We start from the raw sequence: 20871 nt of genomic DNA, 5'->3' as shown, positions 1-20871 counted from the left end.
TCCTAAGAAGCAATAAAGTTCTTATCTTCATGCAAACTACCCAAAATAACACCAAGGGCAGCAAACTGGATAAACACCCCAAAGAACAGAAGACTGGCTTCTAAATAGATGGCCTTTTCATTTTAAGCAACAGACAAGTATTTAACTAAATTATTCTCCACTGAGACTATTAAAATGGTTTTGCTATTGCTATCCAAATGAAATTTCAGATCCACTTAAGTTTAAGAAATTGACCGAAATTCAAATCACAGATTTGGTGTATTTTAAATGGTGCTATGTGCTCTATGCGCTATTTGTGCTCATTACCACATCGAAGTGGCTGGACTCAGATGTATTAAGTCAGAGATGCCAAGTTAATTTCTTAGACATCTTCATAAATAGCTCTAAAATTATTATGAGGCTTGATGACTGAAAACCTTTCCCATTTCTTATTGTTCACTGGTGACATAATTTAGATCAGATAGATATTTAGTATACAAGATTCCCAGTATTATAAAACCAGGAAGAACCCTAATGGGCATCCAGTCCAATGTCCTTACTTTCTAAGAAAATGAGGCCCAGAAGAAGCAGATGAATACAGTAGTTAAAAGCTTGGGATCCGGAGTCAGACAGACCCAGTCCCAGATTGGCAAGTTATTCACTGCTGGACCTTGAGAAAGTTATTTAAGCTCTCTAAACCTCAGTTTCTCCATCTGCAAAATGGGATCAACAATTGAACTCATCTTTATAGCTTTGTAGTAAAGACTGGATGAGCTGAACACTCAAAGTATCCAGCACAGAAGACTGGCACACTGTAACTACTCAGTAAATGCTACCAGTTATTATTATTATGACTAAAAACTGACTCCTAAGGCAAGTAAGCAGCAACAGAACTAGAACTTGGGTTGCTGCACGCGTCACAGTGTTTTTCATCTGAACAGTACCTGGGATAAAGATTCACTGGTCCTGACAATTTAAGTATAACTACATCAAATAGAAGGATAACTGTTTCAGTTTTTCTGCTACTGAAATGATCAAAATATTAAAATGACGATTACATACTGAGGTGTCAAATTCATGAAGATTCACATGTATTGAGCTTTTCATGAGCAATGGACATTACAGGTTTACCTTTGTAACTGTTAAATTATATGCTTTTAAGTATTTCCCATCAAAAGCTGCTCATATAAAATAAATGACAAAAGTTAGGGTCCACTTGCTAATGATCTTAAATTTGACCCTGATTAGTTGCTATATGGACTAAGTCCGATATTCTTAATTTGTATCATTAGTCAGATATCACCATATCCTCCACACATGTGCTATGGAGGAAGAAGAATAGGGACACATGAAAGAAAAAGGTCACATGGATCTGCAGTGTGAGTGAGAATCGGCTTGGCTAATACAGACTCCTCAGAACCCAGCAGCCACCAATCACAGGCATTTGGAATTGCCGTTTCTGTCGACATTGTGTCCTTATATGATTCAGCTCAGAGTTGAATGTTTTTCTTACATTAAAAAATGAATAATTAAGAAGGCTCATAAGGAAAATGAGTTTTTATAATATGCTCTCAATATTCTCCATTTGTTAATTTTTAGTTAGTTGGCAGTCTTTCCAATAAATATTCTCCGACTGTCAAGTGGGTGCTTAAAACATTTTCTTGTAGTAAACTAAAGGTCATTTTTCTCCTAATCTGGAGAATGATCAATGTATATAAAATTACTTTAAATCTTTAAAAATAAGAGTAACTGAATTAAATAGACATCAGCTCAAACTACAGTGACATAAGCTCAAATATAAAAACATGAACAAAACCCAAACACCTTTTTCTATAACACCAATGTGATTCAGCAGACCAACAGATGAAGAAAATAGTAATTTGAAAAGTGGCAATCTGTATCCACAGCCAGTATTTAGTATTTCAGTGACTAGAAATAAAATGGTTTGGCAAACTTACCCGCATTTTTGCACAAGCATCTTGGGTTGATTCTGTCCCCCTGAGCTCTTTTATCAGCATAGAACCTAAATACTGAAATACAAAAAAAATTTAACGATTTATGAAAAACAGAATATAAATCTGAGTAGCAATTTAAAAGCAGACTGTAGAAGTACTACTGGCCAGGTGTGCTGGCTGTAGGCTGCTGCATAACTTTTAAAAACGAACGGTAACTAATTCTAACAAATAAATGCACGTATAGAGAGAATGCAGCAGAATTAAGCACAGTTCTGAAAGCTGTAAATTGCTCTTTATAATAAAACTGTAGCAGTTTCTAAAGACGCCATCTTTCAGATCATATTTAACTGCAAAACGGGGGCATCTAAAAATGTTTTCCCTTGTTTTTTGAGGCAGCTATGTCTGCAAAAATAAATCACATCACTATCTATGTAATTACAGGGTTGTATGAGACAGCTGAGAAGCTAAGCAACATGCACCCCATTTGGACTTAGTTGGCTGCATAGGTAATTAATGTTAGGCTGTTCTGAGGCAGAGATGCGGTTTTGGACCTTTTTCATTCACAGCTGTGTGCCCTGTGGTTGATCCACTTGAGAACAGGCTGGGAGCGTGCGGGGAGGGGGAATGTCATTCACAGTTGTTCCACAGCCCAGAGAGCTGAGTCTTTGGTGCAAACTGACACTGGAGGGGCTGAATGGGGCAGGAGAAGGATGAGAATGTCTCCTCCCAGGAATGACCAACCACTTTGCTGTTAGGTGATCGGCTCCAATACTGCCTTGGTACAAATCGTCACGCATGCTTCAAATTCTGGCTGGTGTGGGGGGGGGGGGGGGAAATAGTTTTTAGCAAAATGTCTATTTTGTCTTTCTATCAGTTGACTCCCCTTCAACCTTTTGAAGCTTCAACGGGGCTCTTTCCATTTATCATTTTTCTCTAATTCCCTTCAAAAAATAGAAAGAGCTCTATATGTCTTTTTTAAAAGAGTGCATTAAAATAATTATTTTCCTGACATGACTGAGGAGACCCTGGCACTCTGCAAAAACTGGGTTGGGAATCAGTCCTACCGACCCGGGAGGTCCCTGACTTGAAGAGGCTGTGCAAGGGCACAATAGCAGAGGGTTTGGTCAAAGCCTTCCAAGAAAGCCCTGCTCAGGGATTTGGCATTTGAGCCTTGGAGGAGGGAGGCATTTCAATCCCCCGGTTCTGGGAAGATCACTATTGAAATGAGTCCAATGCTTCAAAATATAAGCAGTTAAAGAGGTGCAGAGAGCACAGAATGAAAAAAAAGCCTAAACTGCTGTGAGAGAATCAGAACATCCACATCTTCATCAAATTAAGGAAAATGATCGTGGTGAAATCCTTATCTTTTAAGGTATCAGGAAACTTTGTCCTAATTGAGACATTTATTTTAAAGAGAGACAGTTTCAACGCTCTGTCCTGGGTTCAGCCACTTCCCCTGCTGTAGTCATGACAACCACCTGCCCCCAAACCAATGGTATCTTTTGAACATCTACCTGTTCATATCATTCACAATTCTCAGCTAAGCCTGATTCTCTCTCCTATTTCAAAAAAAAAAAAAAAAGCCCAGTACTGTAATATAATCCAAATGATGACAATGAAAAGAATCTGGTATTTATATAGAGCAGTAGACCCAATGTTTTGAGATTTGTAAGTGGAAATGTCTATATGTGCTATATTTATACTCATTTCCATTTTAAGATAGCAGTTTATCACATTTAATTTAAAATATACAACTATATAAGACGACAAAACAGACCTTAAGCTTACAAGATTAACAGGGTTATAAAGCTCTATTTATTTGGACTTTCTCTGTGGTGAGAAGGCTACTTTAAGAAAAAAGAGAAGGGGAAAACATTTTAGGAATTTCAGTGATGGACATTTGGGGATACCTTCAATATAAAAGTAAACAGGTTAGAAATGCACCCTCTATCCCTGCTGGTAGCCAAGTACTGAATTCTGGGTAACTTACAAAAGCTTTGTAATCACACGACTGGAAGATGAGCTTTTCCGGGTGGTGTTGCCAGTACTGCACTGGAGTTGAGGCTGTGGCTTCGTTTGGAGGTCGCAAGGTAATGGAAGGTTCTCCCCAGTCTCCTGTCTGAAAATCACATTTATTCTAGAGGTAACATGAGCAGTAGGCCAAGTTCATTCCCTATAGCTGGCCTGAGTTCATCTTATACCTGTGTGCTGTAAATGTGCAAATGTATATTATATGTTTGTTATGGTTTTATATGTCTTCCCAAAGCTGAGTTAATTTTTGAGGTATGAAAGAAGTTGACCTATTCTATTTTTCGAACGACACCCTAAGATAAGTAATTTTAAAATAAAACATGAATATATTCATAAATGATTTACTAATTTTCTGTTCCAACAGAAAAGAACATACAATCTTTGAAAGACTTTTCTGTTTTTAAACTTGACTGAAATTTTTAGTTTGAACTGCTTTTGCATTCAGAATACACAGTTCCATCGATTTCAGTTCCCAGTTAGGACATGTACCATGTACTCTGAATAATTTTATATCTCTGGAGAAAAGATACAGTAGGTGTGACACTAAACAGAATTTTAGAAGAAAAATATACTAATGGAAGATACCTAGTTTCCCTCCTCTGAATTCATTTGTATCAATACAATACTACTGTGGTTGTCTTGGATATACTCAGCCAGCTCCCTCAGAAAACCTAAAGCATGAATGAAGAATAAATATTTAAATACCAGGTTTGGTCATACATGCACATGCATGTACTTGAGGATGCTAATCACAAATACAAGCACATTCCCATATGCTGGTATATCATATAGTACATAAATGTCCACAAAGACAGACCTAAGACAGAAGGACATTCTATCATTTTAATTATCATTTTCCATGAGGTTAACCTCGATATGTTTTATTACTGTAATGGTTTAGTATGAGCATCTATAAAGTCAAAGGCCTGTGTTGGGAGATTTCTCACTCCTTTCCCTCGTAAAGATTCTGATTGTTCAAGATTTGGTTCTTTGTTGGACATAACTCAATCTAGACAACAGGCAGATTTCCAAAGCCACTCTCCTCTAACTTGGATTTGGTTGGTCTTACGGAATTATGAGAAATTACCTTTCTCAGGAGCTGGAAGAGTATAAAGAGGTCTCATGAGCTCCAAAACCAAATAAAACCTTGGCTAGAGACAAAGTTCCACAGAAGTACTGGCAAACGGGTTGGCACTAGGATTTCTTAAGGAGGATTTTCAAGAAGTCTGGGATAAGAATGCCAAATTTTGGATGTAGGTGTATGTTTTGGGAGAAAAAGGTCCGTAACTTTCATTAAATTCTTTGAAATGCTCTAGAAAGTTTAAAAGATTAAGAGCCCCAAGTCTCCAGGAATAGCTTAAACAGGGTGTGTGTTTTGGGGAAGACGACTACCATTCCGCTTTTTTTCTGTGCAGTTTGGACTTACATTAGGAGGAATATGAGGTGGCTGTCATTACTGGAAAGGGTTAGGCATAGGCTTTGCTGTCTGGAAATTTCTAACTGGCTTTAAAAAACAAAAGAATTCTAGAGCCCCTTAGGAATGCAAAGGCCTTGTCATAGAGGCAGAGGAATGCACAAGCCTTTTCACGAAGCAGAGAGCCTGTAGCTTTTCTCCTTAAGACGGGTGACTCCCAACCACGGGAAGAGCAAAGTGAGCCTCGTAGTATCTCCTTGGCTTCTCACCAGAGTGTGTGACCAGTCAGAACCCCTCTGCTCGTCTCTTACGCTCTGCCCTGAGCTACTCTGTGTGTTAGTTTTGTTCTAGTTGCTGATTTACTCTCACGGGGCTCCGTTCTCCCATCTCCCGTCTGTTGATATTGTTAAGGCTTTACCTGGAATACTTACTTTGGCATTTTTAAACAGAAATCCTATGTTTTATGACCCATCCCTGACTCATTCTTGAGTTTTTTCTTCATGTTTATACAAACTGTTATTTCGTGAAAGCAATAACTGATTGCAATTAATTAATTAGGAGTAAGTTTTCCTCTGACTTCCTATTTTGATCTTTTTTTTTCCTTCTCTCTCAAATGTTTGGATCTTTATTATCTCTCCAGTCTTTATTTCAACTGGCTGTGATTTGGTCTTAAAAAAACCAGTATAAAATTAAAAATGCAGAATATGTGAATTTCAATATTATTTTGAAGCTGAGTGTAATAACCTTTAAATAAGGTAAAACTCTGGAAACATGCAGCTGTGAGTTCTTAACTAAAAGCTCTCCTCGCATCTAGCAAATCATCCTCTAATCTCCCCCCATTAACCTTTTCCCCTGTTCTCCCCCCTCCCTTGATAAAGCAACAACATAGCAAACAGGTGTTGTACATTTAAGTCACAGGTAACACTGTTAACGGAACAACAGAAGTTGGCACACAACTTTGCGGAATGATACAAAAGGAGCTGGTTGACCTCAAAAGATCCTTCGACCCAGTGTCTGCTGATGTGACAACCCAAAGCAAGCATCCAATCTTCACGTTAGCCCTGTCATCATTTAGCTGAGGTTCACCTTGGCCAAGCTCAATGGGCAGTTTTCAGAAAAGCCTGAACAGACATGGCAGGAGCTGGGGGTACCATGGGTTGTGGGGCAAAGGTTGGGGGGTAGGGGTGGGGATGGGTGGGTGAGGCTGGGGTTATGGGGACAATTTGAGGTGTTCGTACATTAAGCATGCAAATCATATGCAAACTCATTCTCTAATTGCTGAATTAACTCAGGCACTTTTATAATTGAATTTCAGTGTGAGTTCCACATATACTGAAAGCAGAATGCCGATGCAAATATTTACATCATCCACAGGAGTCGCAGCAGCCATTTTGGGAATGACAAGCCCCAGCACACAGCACCTCGGTCTGGAGATCATTTCCATCTCTTATTTGATAACCACTTGAAGAAATTAGTGGTGCTTCCATTTAATCTGTTTAGGCAGCGCCATCATCTGCTCTCCTATGACTCCACTTTGTCCAGAAATCACAAACCACTGCTTTGAATCCAGAGTGATCTGACACACTTTCCCTACGTGCAATGGGGGCAGATAATTATAGGGAAGAGAAACAGAATCCTTACTTCATTTTCTTTGAGGCCCAGAAAACTTTGCTCCAGTCCAAATATTTTAAAAATTCCCTACAGGGACTGAATCTACCTTTCTGGAAATAGAAGCTGAATTTTGTCATACTTAGTGCTATTTCCAGAAATTCGTTTTCAAACAGAGGGAAAAGTGTTCTTAAAATTGAATTTATAAGGAAATAATTTTCCTTTCTTCCTGGAAATTCATCAACTGATTTTTTTTTTAACCTTAGATCTAAGAATATTTAGAAGACTCTGCTTGTACGTGTTGATTTTTCTCTTTGGAATCAATTCAGTGGGAATGGATGGACTCTTCATTACTCTATTGTAAAGGGCAGATGTGGCCTTGATCCTTGGGGTGGGATCCAGCTTCACCTGGTTGACGGACAGTAAAAACAAAAGTGCTCGGAGAACAAGGGTGCCTTAGGTCCCCATGCTTTTGGAGGCTGAATTACAGCAGGAATGAGCTATGGAGGAAAGAGGTAGAGCAGTGATAATATGGAGGAGCTGTAGAGACCAAAAAGCAAAGAAGGGGTTTTGCCTCGCATATAAAATAATTTCAGTTTTGAAGCCCGGTATTAGCTCTTGTTAAATAGTACATTCATATCTAGATAATATCTGTATTTCTTCAGGTAAGTTTAAAACATTAATACTTTCCCAGTTAAAAATGCTTGTTAAATATTAAATAAAAATCAAACAGACTTAAAAAGTCTTTTGCCTGAAATAATGGTTTATAATCAAGTCTTATCTTTACTGAAAAGTAGATCTAAACATGGGTTACAATGAAGCAATACTATTTAGTTAGAATAACAAAGTAAAATCGAAAAAGCCTGGGGTAAAAGCCTGTCATACCGTAAATTATTAGTGACTGGCAGTGCTTTATAAAAGGCTTAAGAAATTGCAGAAGAGAAATTAAAATGATCCAAGGCCCTCTTACTAAATATCTTCAGGATATTTCTTTAAAGCTTAAAATACTTAGAGAAAAACCTTTTCTTTAGGTTCACGTATTGAATGCTCTTAACAGTCCAAGAATTTGGCCATGGATTAAAACCTTGTTTACTTGGCATATACGTATGTATTTATTTCCTTTAATATATATCAGTTAAACAGAGGAAAATGTACATTATTAACTACCCCTTCAAACTCAAATAAAAATTAACCTTCCAATACGAAAGAAAAACATAATTTGAGATTAAAGTTTTAAACGGAGAATTGATTCTGCTTAACAGGTATTTGCCAACTGCCAACTAGAAATTCATAGCCTGCTGAGTTTGAAGGATTATAACTGGGCCGTACCCAATATAATGTAATTAAATTAAATGTCTCATACCACCAGCTGAAAGTATAAAACTGCTAACTGAATTTAGTTATAACACAGAAAAAAATTTGCAAAATTTCAGAGCTTTTTATTGGATGGCGGATTCCAAAATGTAGCTTTTAATCTTTTCATTATTTCAAAGGGTGGTAAAACTGCAAGGTTTTAGTTCATGTGCACCAGATATACAATTCTAAAACATCACATCATATAGCTCTCTACCCCCAAAAATGGAAACTGAAGATATCACATATTCTATATGTTCTGAGAATACAAAGGGGAAACACCATCTATATTCTTACTTACTTCCTGAGAAAACAGTTTTGTAAGGACGTCAGTAGATAATTAAAAGCTATGATTATGACTTAGTTTCCTAACATGAACAGGAAGATATGGTATTTTCCAGGCCTTGTATTATTCTTTAAAGAATTTTTAAAATTAGGATTTAATTGATTTTTTTAATAGAAGCTTTTAAGTCTTTTCTACTAGGAACTGCTCCCACCTACCTGCTTGTAAATTTAGATCTGAATATTAACAAACATTATTCTCTACTGAGAACACTTAATGAAAAACTAAAATGATTTTAAATGATGACTGTTATTTTCAGGTTTCACTTTCAATAATTCTGACATATAACAGAGATGGGCTACCCAAACATGTATGATATATGCAATTACATTTACTTTCCATTATCTCTACAGCTTTGAAGAAGGCTACATATAGCTCTATATTTCTAAATATGTACACATGTATTTGGATGTGAATGTAAGGAAAGGTCTCCTACAAACATTCACACACACATGAAAGCAAGATGCTGCTTCAGTTCTTTTAAAACATCTTCAAGAATAAAGAATGCTGGTTTGGTCAAATGCAGCTGGTTATCTTGAATTTGTTCCTTTTGATGATAAAGAGCAGAGATGGCCACTTCTGAACACGAAAAAGCACTGGTTAGAATTTACGTGTTCAGGAGGAACTGCTGGGTCACTGGAGCATCAGTACCAGGCAATGTATAGACACTGTGGTCCCCAAGTGCCAGAAATTCCCATGCACGGGAGGAGGGGTGTGCCTGACATGGCACCTCGAAAGAGGCCCTTTGCATGCCACCCCAAGAGCTCTGCTTAGTGATTCTCAACCAAATGTCTCAACCTCTTAGACAGCAGGCTATCCAATAAGAGAAATTTAACAGAGTGTGAAAATAGAATTGGATTTTAAAATACAAAATGGAAAAAAACCCCAGACGTTAAAATGTTTACTTTCCAAACAAAAATGAATTTTTAAAAAGTATGCAAAGTGAACTGTGAATATTTGAATATTAAGCAGCTCAGAGTAAAACAGGTCATGATTTCACACACATCCCAAAGATCAGTTCAGTACTGTCAAGTGGAAAAAAGAAAAAGGCTGAGAACCACTTTGTAGCGGTAATGGTGCCTCTCCTGGCTATACTCCTCCCATATTTGCATAAAACTTATATATAATATCATGCAAATCATACTCAAATATTTCTCACAAGTAAAGTGCATGAACCTTTGAGAACTGTTAGGCACAAAGGACTGAATAGCCCATGGACATGGGAAATACAAAATGGGGAAGAATAACACTGATATATACATGGGTATATATATATATCAATTTACCCTTTTCCTTTTTCCTGTAAAAGCAAGTTAACGCAGACACCTGGGATGAAAGCCAAACTCACATGGGACAGATTTTAACTGTAGACTTCAAAACCAAGTATGTTTCTTATTTTAGGACAATGTTTGCACGTTAACTAGTCACAAGGCACAGTGAATGAAGTATAAGAGACAAAAGAAATCTCAGGAGTTGTTAGACATCACAAATTTTCTGCATTGCCAGGACATGGTCCCTATAGCTACTGACGACACTTTGCAACACACGACACAGCTCAAGTTCAGGAAGAGAAAAATAACCGTTTGTAACCTTACATTATGAACCTGATGGATGGCTGAGAAAGGAAATCCAGCGTTCTGATTCGTCCATATCTCACAGACAGACGACTGCTGATATAAACAGAAAACTATCTCATCTTGTCAATATTTAAAACACGGCAGCTACCAAGGTAGCATCAAAGAAGGGAAGGAGGAAAATAATAAAAAGCAAAGAATCATATTTCTTAAAAAAACAACAACTCAAAACACCAAAAAACCCTTTAGGGTGCCCGAGGTTTAATAATTGACTTTCAAGTCATTCTTTTGCCTAAAAACACTTTTGGGTCGGCTGGAAAAAAAAAAGACCATTTATGCATTAGTATTATGTCAAGGGAAATTACCAATCCATTCACATCTTGGAAAAAGCAAACTGTGTTTTACATTTGCCGAAGAGAACGGAAATACCTTCCCTCTTCATGTCATTCGTTTCAGAGGATAAATATTTTTATGAAGTTCAAGAAGGATGGGAAAAAAATCTTTAACACAGGTCAAACATTTTAATTTTCTTATCTTCAAATGACCGAGAGCAAACAATGCAATAAAATAACTTTCCTAACTTAGTCGTTGCTCAAGTTGATAAACCTAGAGAGACTTTTCCCCTCCAGAGCTCTCAAGAGCAAAGCTCTGCGATTAACAAGGGAGAAGTGTCAGTCTGCTGCCCAGCAGAGGGAATGTGTGGTGGTGGAGGGGCCCCAAGGAGGCACAGCAGGGAGGGGCTGGGGTCGGGAAGCTCAGCTCCGTCCCTCAACCAGAAACTTTGGGGAACACCATTTGATGTCTGTGAGCCTAACGAATCTGCTCCATGATTCGGATTCTCTACCACACCATTAACAATTGAACAACCGACAATTATTAAAAGGCAGTAACGTTTGCTTAGAACCAAATGCCAAATGAACCAACACCCTCCCAGGAGTTACAGCAGAAACCACCAGATAAACCAACGAGACTCCTGGCTTGACCTTTACAGAGTTCTTTTCCTGAATTCCATCATCTAAAAGACACCATGAAACTGAATCACAGAAAATGGCAGAACGCCTGAACTTATTCAGCCAAGCACTGCGAACATCCCCAGAATTCACAAGCAGAGCGCACAACGATCAGTGCAGGAAGGAGATAAGAACGTAACCACAACACAGTTTAGAAACCCAGCAAAGAACAATATCATCAGCAAATGCGCTGTGGAAAAGAAAGCTTATCCTTGGCTAAATGTTTCCCCCACCTCCATCCTCCCAGAAATGCTCACCAGAAATTTAACATCTCTCTCTCCTGTTCCAAAGGCAGCTCCACACACACCTACATCTTTGCTTTCCATCCCTTCTGTCATCTGGATGGCTTGCTGGGGACAGACTGTCAGGTAATTGGCATTCTGTTAAGAAAGTAAGATACCTGGGGTCTGACCAAAAGGCACCTCCAACCACCTCCCACTTAAACCAGCTCTGCTATTCTCAGTTTCTGCTCTAAACTTCATGCTATTTTCTCCACAGGGGCATCTTCCCCTTCCTTCTCTGCAAAAATTAAATCTCTAGCAAGTTAAGTCTTGGGGCCATTAAACCCCCAGCCTCGTCTCCAATAGGTGTCATCTGATTTAAATATATTAATTCCATGCTTCAGCAGGATTACCATCTTAACCGGCACCAAACATACTTCTAGGATACCCTTAAAGCACTGTCACCCACAGTTCTGAGATAGTTCTTTTACAGAAATTACATCTTCTACAACTTTCACAGACTTTTAGTGCTAGAAGTAACCCAGGGATCACCTGTCATCTGACAGATGAAGAGAAGGACATTCAGAGAGGTTAAGTGGCTTGCTGTGGTCACACAGGGAAGTGTCACAACGTGTCAGCCTGCCAGGATGGCTAGGGAGGAATGCCAGCCCAGTACTGACCTCACCAGAAGACGGAGAGAATATTCAGTTATATGGAGGCTGTTTACTAATCCTGAAACAAATATATATAAATGGAGCCAGTTCATGGAACAGTCTCAACTCCACAGGGGTTCAAATACCTTAAAAGTTTTGTTTTCCAGTCAACTCCTCCCAAATGGGCCATGCCCAGTCCCTCCTCCCCAGTGGGCAACAGGCCAATTGACATTCTGGGCAGCCTGCATGACCTCCTGGTCACTCTGAGTTATGAAGAATTCACTTTTTTATAAAACTCCAATACCATTTATGATTCAAACTTTGCCCTTCCCCACCACACGCCAGTCCTGAGGCTTTAAAGAAACCCGAGGTAGGGTGCGTGGTCCTCCTTGGATGTCCCCCTCGCCAAGCTCAATCTCCTTCATGCACTTAGTTGGGCCGGAGGATACAGGAGAAGGACAAGGGCCTCTCTCTTACTTGGCAGTGGCTGAATTCTCCCTGCTGGTTGTCACTGACTAACTTGGTCTCTGATCCTTCTTATAGGAGCTGCCCCGCCCTGGGTTCTACGGTATCTGTGGAGGTTCTCTGGAGGTCTTTGCTGGGGAGGGATGTCCCTACTGCACAGTCCCTGATGTGAGAAATCTGGCTCTAGCCTGACTTTCCCCAACCCCATCCAGCCTTCCTAGGTAGGACACGTGCACGCCCCTTGGGTGGGGTGCAGGGGAGCGTGCGCAAGCCCCGCCTCCTGACCGCTCATCCACAGCACATATATACATCCTTGCCATGCAGAGCATGGCTCTGTGACCAATCCTCCTCTCTGCCAGGACATCTCCCTCCAGTTCTCTCTTCCTCAGTTCAGGTTGGTTTATCTGCATCTGCTCCCAGAAGTTCACCTAGGGAGAGAGATACCAGTTTCCCCTTCTGCTTGGTTCCCTCACTTCGGGTGAGCATTCCTCTTGGAGACCTTCTCCTTAGGCTTGGGTTGCATGGGGATGCGCTCTCTCCCCTTCCCATGGGAAGGGAGGAGAAGCCTCCGTTCTTTCCACAGTGGCTCAGACAATTCTCTGCCCCCCTGGCCCGCCCCCAGCACCAATCTTCTGACTCTGTGGACAGGAGGCTGACTGTGCAGGGCAGGGTTCGCCACCTGTTGGTAAATTCCAAGTAGGGTGTCTGGCTCCCTTATCAGCAGCTCTCTCTTTAGAACGTGCAATACTTAGTACCTACAGGCAAGTTCCTCCTTAGCATCCTGTTACATGAATATATCTTCCAACAGTCACAGAAGTTACCAGAGAGTTAAGGAGGGAAGGGAGGGTCTTGTGCCATAATTATTTTTATTTTTAAAAATCCATATGAGATTTTCTCAGTGAAGAAATAAAACCCACCTCTAGTCATATACACTGGAGAGAGTTCCCACGTGGCTTATATACCTTTTAAAGGTGTTACAATAACTATTTTTCACTTATAAGGTATGTTCAAACTTGATAAAGGAAATCCTCTCTCATTTCCAATAACTATGTGCCTCAGTGCAAATGATAAAAAGTCAGATTCAAAAAACAGAGTTTAAAATAAAGGCAGTTAATTGTATTTTAGTTATGGAGATTGTTTCTTAAAAAGCTGATACACGTCAGACATCACAGCAATGCTGACGGTAGCAAAGACTTTACCAGGCACGTAAGAGCAGTAGCTTAAGGTAGACCAGCTGTAATTGGTGTCTTCATAACATGAAATGGCTCTTCTTCTAGACACATGGTTACCAGGCTGAGTGTTGGAATGAATTTTTTAAATGCAAAAGAGTTTCCCCTGCAGAATTTCATTACATTTATGAAGATAATACTTCAGGGTACAACATGCATTGAAGTACAGAGTGTTCAAAAGCTTTTAGAAAGAAAATAGCAGTGAGAAAACTTCATCTGGGGACCCAATTCCTAGAACAGAAGTGATTTAAATCGAAGTTTTAATTAAACTTTAGAATGTCCTCATGTGTAAAGAAGAAGAATAATAGCACTTGGCCTGCTTATTTCATCAGGTTGTCGTGTGGCACGTGCTAGGCTCCACGTGAGAGGGAACTTTTTCACATCTCTGTTTCTAGGACCTGGAATACAGAAGCCATCAAACGTATTGATTGAGTGAATGGAATCACAGAATGTGTTCAATATTTCTTGGCAAATGGTCAAGCACCATAGGAACATTAATTACTACTCTTCATTATCACGTTTAGTTGATCTACTTTGTTGTTGCCACTTGTGCCTTCAGTAAACTACATCACTGACAACACACTTCTGGCAAAATGCACCAGAGATTAACCTTGCAGACTTCTTGTTAGAGATGGTCTCGTTTTTCCTGATAAAGGCTGAAAAAGCACCGCTGACTTTGTTGAAGAGAGAGGAACACCTATATGCTAAAGAGCTGCTTGTACGAGCCTGGAAACAATTCTGTAAAAGGATGGTCAACACCCTTTGCAATTTCATTTGCTTATTAATTTTCTCTCAGTTCCTTTTCCTCATACATTTTGAAGCTTAATTTAGTTGATCTGAACTTGAATTACCATGAAATCCAAATAAATGGGGGTTAAGGTATAGCGATCTTAGAACTGAGATATCAATAATTTAATGTTTATTTCTTTGGTGATGAAGTTAGCACACTTTGAGAGGTAGACAATTTTATCTTGAGTTCAGACCTCTCTCCTGATTCTGGAAATGTTTTCTTAAAATGCAGCACACATATTGCTATTGTTACCATTATGTATCTCAGGTTAGCACGAATACAGTTCAGAAAATACCACACATTTGCATTCAAATCTAGTAACAAACTAAAAAGCATATTACCTATATCCAAAGTCTTTCTCCTAAAGGTTGACTTCTTTTTTGCTCAGTTGGTAGCAACCCAGTAATTTACAATAAATTCTCTCTCCTTCACCGTCTCTTCTCCCTTCTTTACTGGAACATTCCCTGTAAGTACTGAAACATCTTCCATTAAAAGCAAACAAGCCCCTTTCCTTGACCCAACATTCTCCCTGAGCTCCTGCTCCAATTCCTGTTCTTTAAGAAGCAAATCCCCCCAAGAAGTATCTATATGGTCTCTGCTTCCCCTTCTCCTGTCCTCACCTGAGCCTACTCTGCCAAAACTGCTTTTTTCATTTTGTCAAATCCAACTGTTCATTTTCCTTGACCTCCTGACACTTGATCACTCCTTCCTTTTTTAGCCTCCTTTGCTGGCTCCTATCATCCTCTGGTCCCTGGAGCATCAGACCTCAATCCCTTTTCCTTCTCTGGCTTTACCAGGTGGTCTCATCCTGTCCTGACTCCCAAATTTATGTCTCCAGCCCAGATCTCTCCTCTGAACTCCAGATTCAGACATCCAGCTGCCTTCTTAACACCTCTCTTAATCTTGGTGATTAAGAGGTATCCTAACCTTAAATGCCCCAAACCAAGCTCCGGATCACCTCCCCCTTCCCTGTAAGCTTTCTTATCTCACCAAATGGCAACCCTCTTCTTCCAGTTGGGGTCGTCCTCTTGCTCACATTTCACATTCATTCCAGCAGCAAATCCTACTGAATCTACTTCTAAAATCTTCTCACCCTCCTATCACTACCTGGTCCAAGTCACTACCTTTTCTCACTTGGATTCTTCCATTAGGCTTCCAAACTCATTGCTCTCATCCTTGCCCCCTTAGTGTTTATTCTCAAAACAACAGCCCAAATGATCCATTTAAAGTGAAAGCGAGATCATGCTGTTCTGCTCCATTTAACTCAGAAGAAAATTCAGAGTCCTAATGATGGCCGGCAAGGCTCTCCATCCTCCGGCTCCCATGCCCGCCCTTACCTCTCTGCTCTCTTGCTCACTCGGTTCTGGACAGCAAAGCACACTCTTGCTTCAAAGCCTCTGCCCTTGTTTCCCCTTCTCCAGACGCTGCAGGACCAGCTCCCATACCTCACGTTCTACTCCAGTGTCACCTTCTCGGAGAAGTCTTCCCCCAAAACCCAGCATATTATATCCAAATTAAGTCTATGCTTTCTACGCTGCAAAGGGATTATTCTTTCAGGCACAGATTGAAAATGTGGAAAACGTTTACAGCATAAGAACCTGTCTTCCTGGCACCCTGACATTCATCCAGAGGTAATTACTGCTCATCTATTGGGTACAAGGCATGGGTCGCAAAGTGAGTAGGGGTCAGCCCTGCTTTTAGTCAACGTTTATGGAATAGGGATTGCTATGGACATGATCCATTTTCCTTTGTCAGGACCAGTATGTGGTAAACTGGGATTCAGAGGCTGATGGGCCTTAGAAGCAGCAAGTGGGCGATAGCTCCACCCACTCAGTAACACCAATTAGGCTCTGAAAACCTTCGGGATTCTGCCGATGCTGTGTAGCTAGTTTAATAAAGAAGCTTGTGTGAATAGAGCCCTCTGGTCAGATTCTATCAGAGATGAAATTTTCTGCCTTGTTCTAGCTCGGGAAAAAAAAAAAAAAAAAAAAAAAGAAAGCTTTTCCTCTGTTTCTCCCTTATGTTTGTCATAATTTTTCACACTTTGGGGTGTTCAGAAATTGACCAGAAAGAATCTAACAAGAAATCCGAAAGGTTCAGAGTGAAAGTTAAAAGAGTAATGAAGTCCATTTCTTCTCTTGGATGACAGCTCTTCTAAAATAAAACAAAAACAAACTTGAAGAGAGAACAAAACAGCTTCAAAGGCAAAAGAAAAATGGGCACACTAACAAAGGAAGCGTCGGTCAGCAGCCAGCAAACTCAGCGCCTCCTTGAGCAGAGAATAAAACGAGATGAGATCTGTCAAAGGATGGAGTCAGACAAATTCAGATCAGTCAAGGAACAATGCACCAAACACCTCGTATGCAAAAGAAAACACCTCTTTTCTTCAGCAGCGACAGCGCTCGCGGCCTCCTCTTCCATGGGCACCAACCAAACCCTGCCTGGAAACCAGAAATCAGAAGCTTTTGTCTCTCCTGAGTTACCCAGAAGTCGCAGGCCAGCATCTTATTTTTCCGTCCCACCGTCGTAGACGTGGGAACCATCCTCCTCCTCTCTTCACGGGTGAGTTTTGCAATGTGTAGACACTCTCTAACAACCATGTGTGATTCTTCTCTTCAACTATGTCGTGAACGTCACAAGTTCAGGCTTTCTTACCACTGGCCCTTTCTCTGAAAGGTTTTGGATCAACTATTTTATTTGCAGGGAATGCTGGGCTAAAAAATCCTGCTTCCCGTCATTTCTTCACTTTTCTGATGAGCAGTCTTCTCAAACCTTCATGATTGTGGACTTGACCCCGTATCAGGGAAATTCTTGGACAGATTGGTAATCACCTGCTGGAAGTGAAAAGCCAGGCCAATAGGTGTTTTTCCATGTGTGACCCATTATTGCTGGCATCAGAATTAATCAATCTAGCAAAAGTGGGAGGAAGTAAACACTACCTTCGGTCTCATCGTAAGTATGCTGACGTGATACAAATTCTGATATTACTTGCTGCCTGCCCAAAGTTACAGCTTTCTCTCACTCACTTCCTTCCTGCTTCGCTCCTCCCTGTCTCCTTCCCTCCCCACTCCTCCCTCCTTTTCTCCACCCCCCACCATCTTTCTTCCCTCTTTCCCTGTAAACTCTGATTCTGCTACTGACAGCACATAAAGTAAGCTCTCAGCTGCTGAAATAGGAGAGAACTATAGCCATGTGACCTGTTGTTCATTTGTAGAGATAATACATAACCTGCATTCCCTAATATGACAGTTGTAGCCCTAAATGACATTACACAATTATTTATGAAATCTCTTCACAGGAAAAGAAAAAACAGAGCAGAGGAAAAAAAATGGAACACTGTCTATACAATCCAGATCCTACTGTTCAGCTCCCCAGGTTCCCTGGATGTTGCAGGGAATTTAAGTCAATTGGGATCGTGCTGTTTCTTGCAATATGGGCTATTTTACTTGTTCTCCCTCAAAGTTTGGATGCCACGACTCTTGATACAAACATTTTTCAGGGCCATTAGCAGAAATATTAATCACTCATTCAGAACTGCACCGATCTGCTTTTTATCATAACATGAACTGCTGCAAAGAAATTCCATTTTGCAAAGTACTAATTGTTCTCTGCCTGTAACATCTCTTTAAAATATACATTATGTTCCCTTCTTGTAAATCGACAATGTCATTTTTAAAATTTCCACCCATTTATTAACTATATGCTCAACATTGGTTCCTGCCTCTGGTAAAAAAAAAAAAAAGAGAGGTATTGGACAGGACATTCATTCAATGATGTTTATTGAGACCACACTATTTCCTCATGTTTTCCTTGTGGAATGTACGGGGAAACAAGGTCTGGTTGATTTAATCCTCTTGCATGATGCCAGCCTAAGAGGTGTCTGGTAGAAGGCTACCAGAAGAACTTTTTCCTCAGTTCTGCATTGTTCAGCACTGAAATCAATACACTGGAGGAATTACTTGAAAGGCACAATTTTTTGAGGTACACTTTTAAAAGCAGCATATTACATAGTTGGGAAGGATCACTGATACACTGAGCATTGACCAAGTTCTAAAACGGCATTGACATGCCCAGAGCTGGGGAATCCGGATGCTGTGTAGCCTGCGTCCCACTTATCAGAATGCTATTGGCAAGAGGTGGATGTGGTTAATATAGTGAAGGGAAGACATCAAATTGTCTTTAGTCTTAAAGAACTATTCTCAGCAAGAGGGAGTAGATATACTCTTCATGTTTTCAGAAGATAGCATTAACTAACTACATGGGAGCTTTAAGGAGGCTTCTTTCAATTCAATCTAAGGCAAGAGTTCTATTAATTAGAACTTTTCTGACGATGGTGGGGCTGGCTGCCTCACAAAGTGGGGACTGCCTTACAGGGACAGGTTCAGGAATAAACTTGTGGCTGTTTATTAAGGATGTATTAGAAGGGGTGCTGCATCAAGACACATTTTCTGGCCCCCTCCCACCCTGAAGTTCTCTGCTTTTCATTAACAGAAGCACAAAAGGATCCTCTAGCCATAAATGCATGTAGATATTGCAAGTTACTATAAATTTTTGTGATACTACATTCAAGCCTCAAAGTAGAGACCGATACAGAAAGGGGGGGTGGTCACAACATTTCACAACTGGTTATGTGAAGCAATTGTTTGCTACCCCTGATTTGCAAAGAATGAAAAGTTGGATGTCAAGAGCAAAGGATCTTCTTTAAATACAATGTTTATCCACACCACCTTAGAGGTTCGATTCTCTACTCACTTTGCACTTACATAAAGTATTAGATATTAGTAACAGAATTTGTCAAAGGACTAAAAAAAATGCACTGAAGCCTTTTGGGGTTCTAGAATTTTTAGAATGTGTCATGTCTGCTGGTATAGACACAACCAGGGTGTTCATCATCACAGTGCTTAAAGCACAGGCTCTGAAGCTAGACAGCCTGGGTTCAAATCCTGGCTCTGCTTCTTACAATCTCTGTGGCCTTGGGTCAACAACACAAAGTCTCCGAGCCTCAGTTTTCTCATTTTAAAGTTGTATTAATCAGTGCTGGCTCTGACGATAATGACAATGAACTAACTACCAGATCTAAGCTGGGCAGATGATATGCAACTATTCCAGGTAGTTTGTTTCTCTAAAAGATTTGAGACCATCCCAGTTTGTGTCTAAGCTGGAGTCCTGGAAACCTGTGGTTTTGTGGTGCCTAATACCTGTGTAAAGTAATCTGGTCAACAAGTATTTATGGAATGCTTATTACAGGGAATTAAAAAATAAGGAAGAGTCAGGCCTCACCCCTAGCACTCATACACTTTACTATAAGAGAAATAAAATAAAAGTTAATATATAATATAATGACATTTTAAATATATGTTAACTCATAAAGTATTTAAAAGTACTTAAGTATGGATACCATCCATAAATCCTCTCCAAAGAGCTCCAATGCTAACTAGGTTATAACACAGATAGGAACCTCCTGTGCAGTGTTTGCAATCCTAAGAACTATTGTTTCCACATCTCTGGAAAGGTATTAGTTTGGGGCCTACCAGCTGGAAAACAGAAATAGTTTTGTAAAACACAGCTAAATATTATGAGCTTTACTTTAAAATGCATTTATTCCCAGTTGCAGTTGAAAAAGCATAGTGTAGAAGGAAGCCAGAGTTATCTCAAAATAATAATAATTTCTAAAAACACCCAAACGTAGAGCTGTATACTTTGTAAACTACTGTGACAACTACTGCTTTATTTATGCTCACAACAGTGATGTGAGGGGGCCTTAATCTCACTTGAGGAAGAGAAAACTAAGGCTCTGAGTAGCTAAGAGGCTTGTTCAAGGTTACAGAGGTATCAGATATCAGAGACAGAATTTTTAACTCTAATCTCATTACTTCAAATCTGGTATTTTAAAAAAGCTCATCAAATCAAGTATGCAAAAATGAAATGAATACCCATGTAATATAACAATTGTCGATCAGATATTCTTGGAATTCGGATGTCAGAATGGGTTTAGTCAGGTGTCCACCACTGTTATTTCTGTCTGCCCAGAAACCATGGCCACTTCTGCTCATGAAAGCCTGTCCACAGGAGGAGTTTCTTTGCCATCCCTCAGTTCCTGTGGTTCAGGTGGAGCTAAAACCATCTCCAGGCATGTGACCTATGCCTGGCTAATCGCATCTCTCTCTCTCTCTCACACACACACACACACACACACACACACACACGCACACACGCACACCACGCACACACCATGCACACGCACAC

At 40.0% G+C, this 20871-nt stretch overlaps 1 protein-coding gene across 18 annotated transcripts in view; it reads right to left on the bottom strand.

The window, feature by feature from the left end:
- ANKS1B (ankyrin repeat and sterile alpha motif domain containing 1B) overlaps positions 1-20871 on the bottom strand; it is a 1217724-nt gene that overhangs the window by 53046 nt on the left and 1143807 nt on the right. For 9 of the 18 annotated variants that reach the window (XM_032645647.1, XM_032645648.1, XM_032645649.1 and 6 more), the window contains 2 exons: positions 3925-4053; positions 1938-2009 (listed from right to left, as the gene is read on the bottom strand). In XM_032645647.1, the coding sequence (XP_032501538.1) occupies positions 1938-2009; positions 3925-4053 (201 nt within the window). Of the gene's footprint in view, positions 1-1937; positions 2010-3924; positions 4054-10278; positions 10354-20871 lie in introns of all 18 variants that reach the window. The other 9 variants (XM_032645644.1, XM_032645652.1, XM_032645651.1 and 6 more) reach the window with 2 other exon arrangements.

This window comes from Phocoena sinus, chromosome 10, assembly GCF_008692025.1.
Source record: "Phocoena sinus isolate mPhoSin1 chromosome 10, mPhoSin1.pri, whole genome shotgun sequence".
NCBI classification, from domain to species: Eukaryota; Metazoa; Chordata; class Mammalia; order Artiodactyla; family Phocoenidae; genus Phocoena; species Phocoena sinus.
Note: the sequence above shows the minus strand (reverse complement) of the source record. Positions and strands in the feature narration are given on the sequence as shown.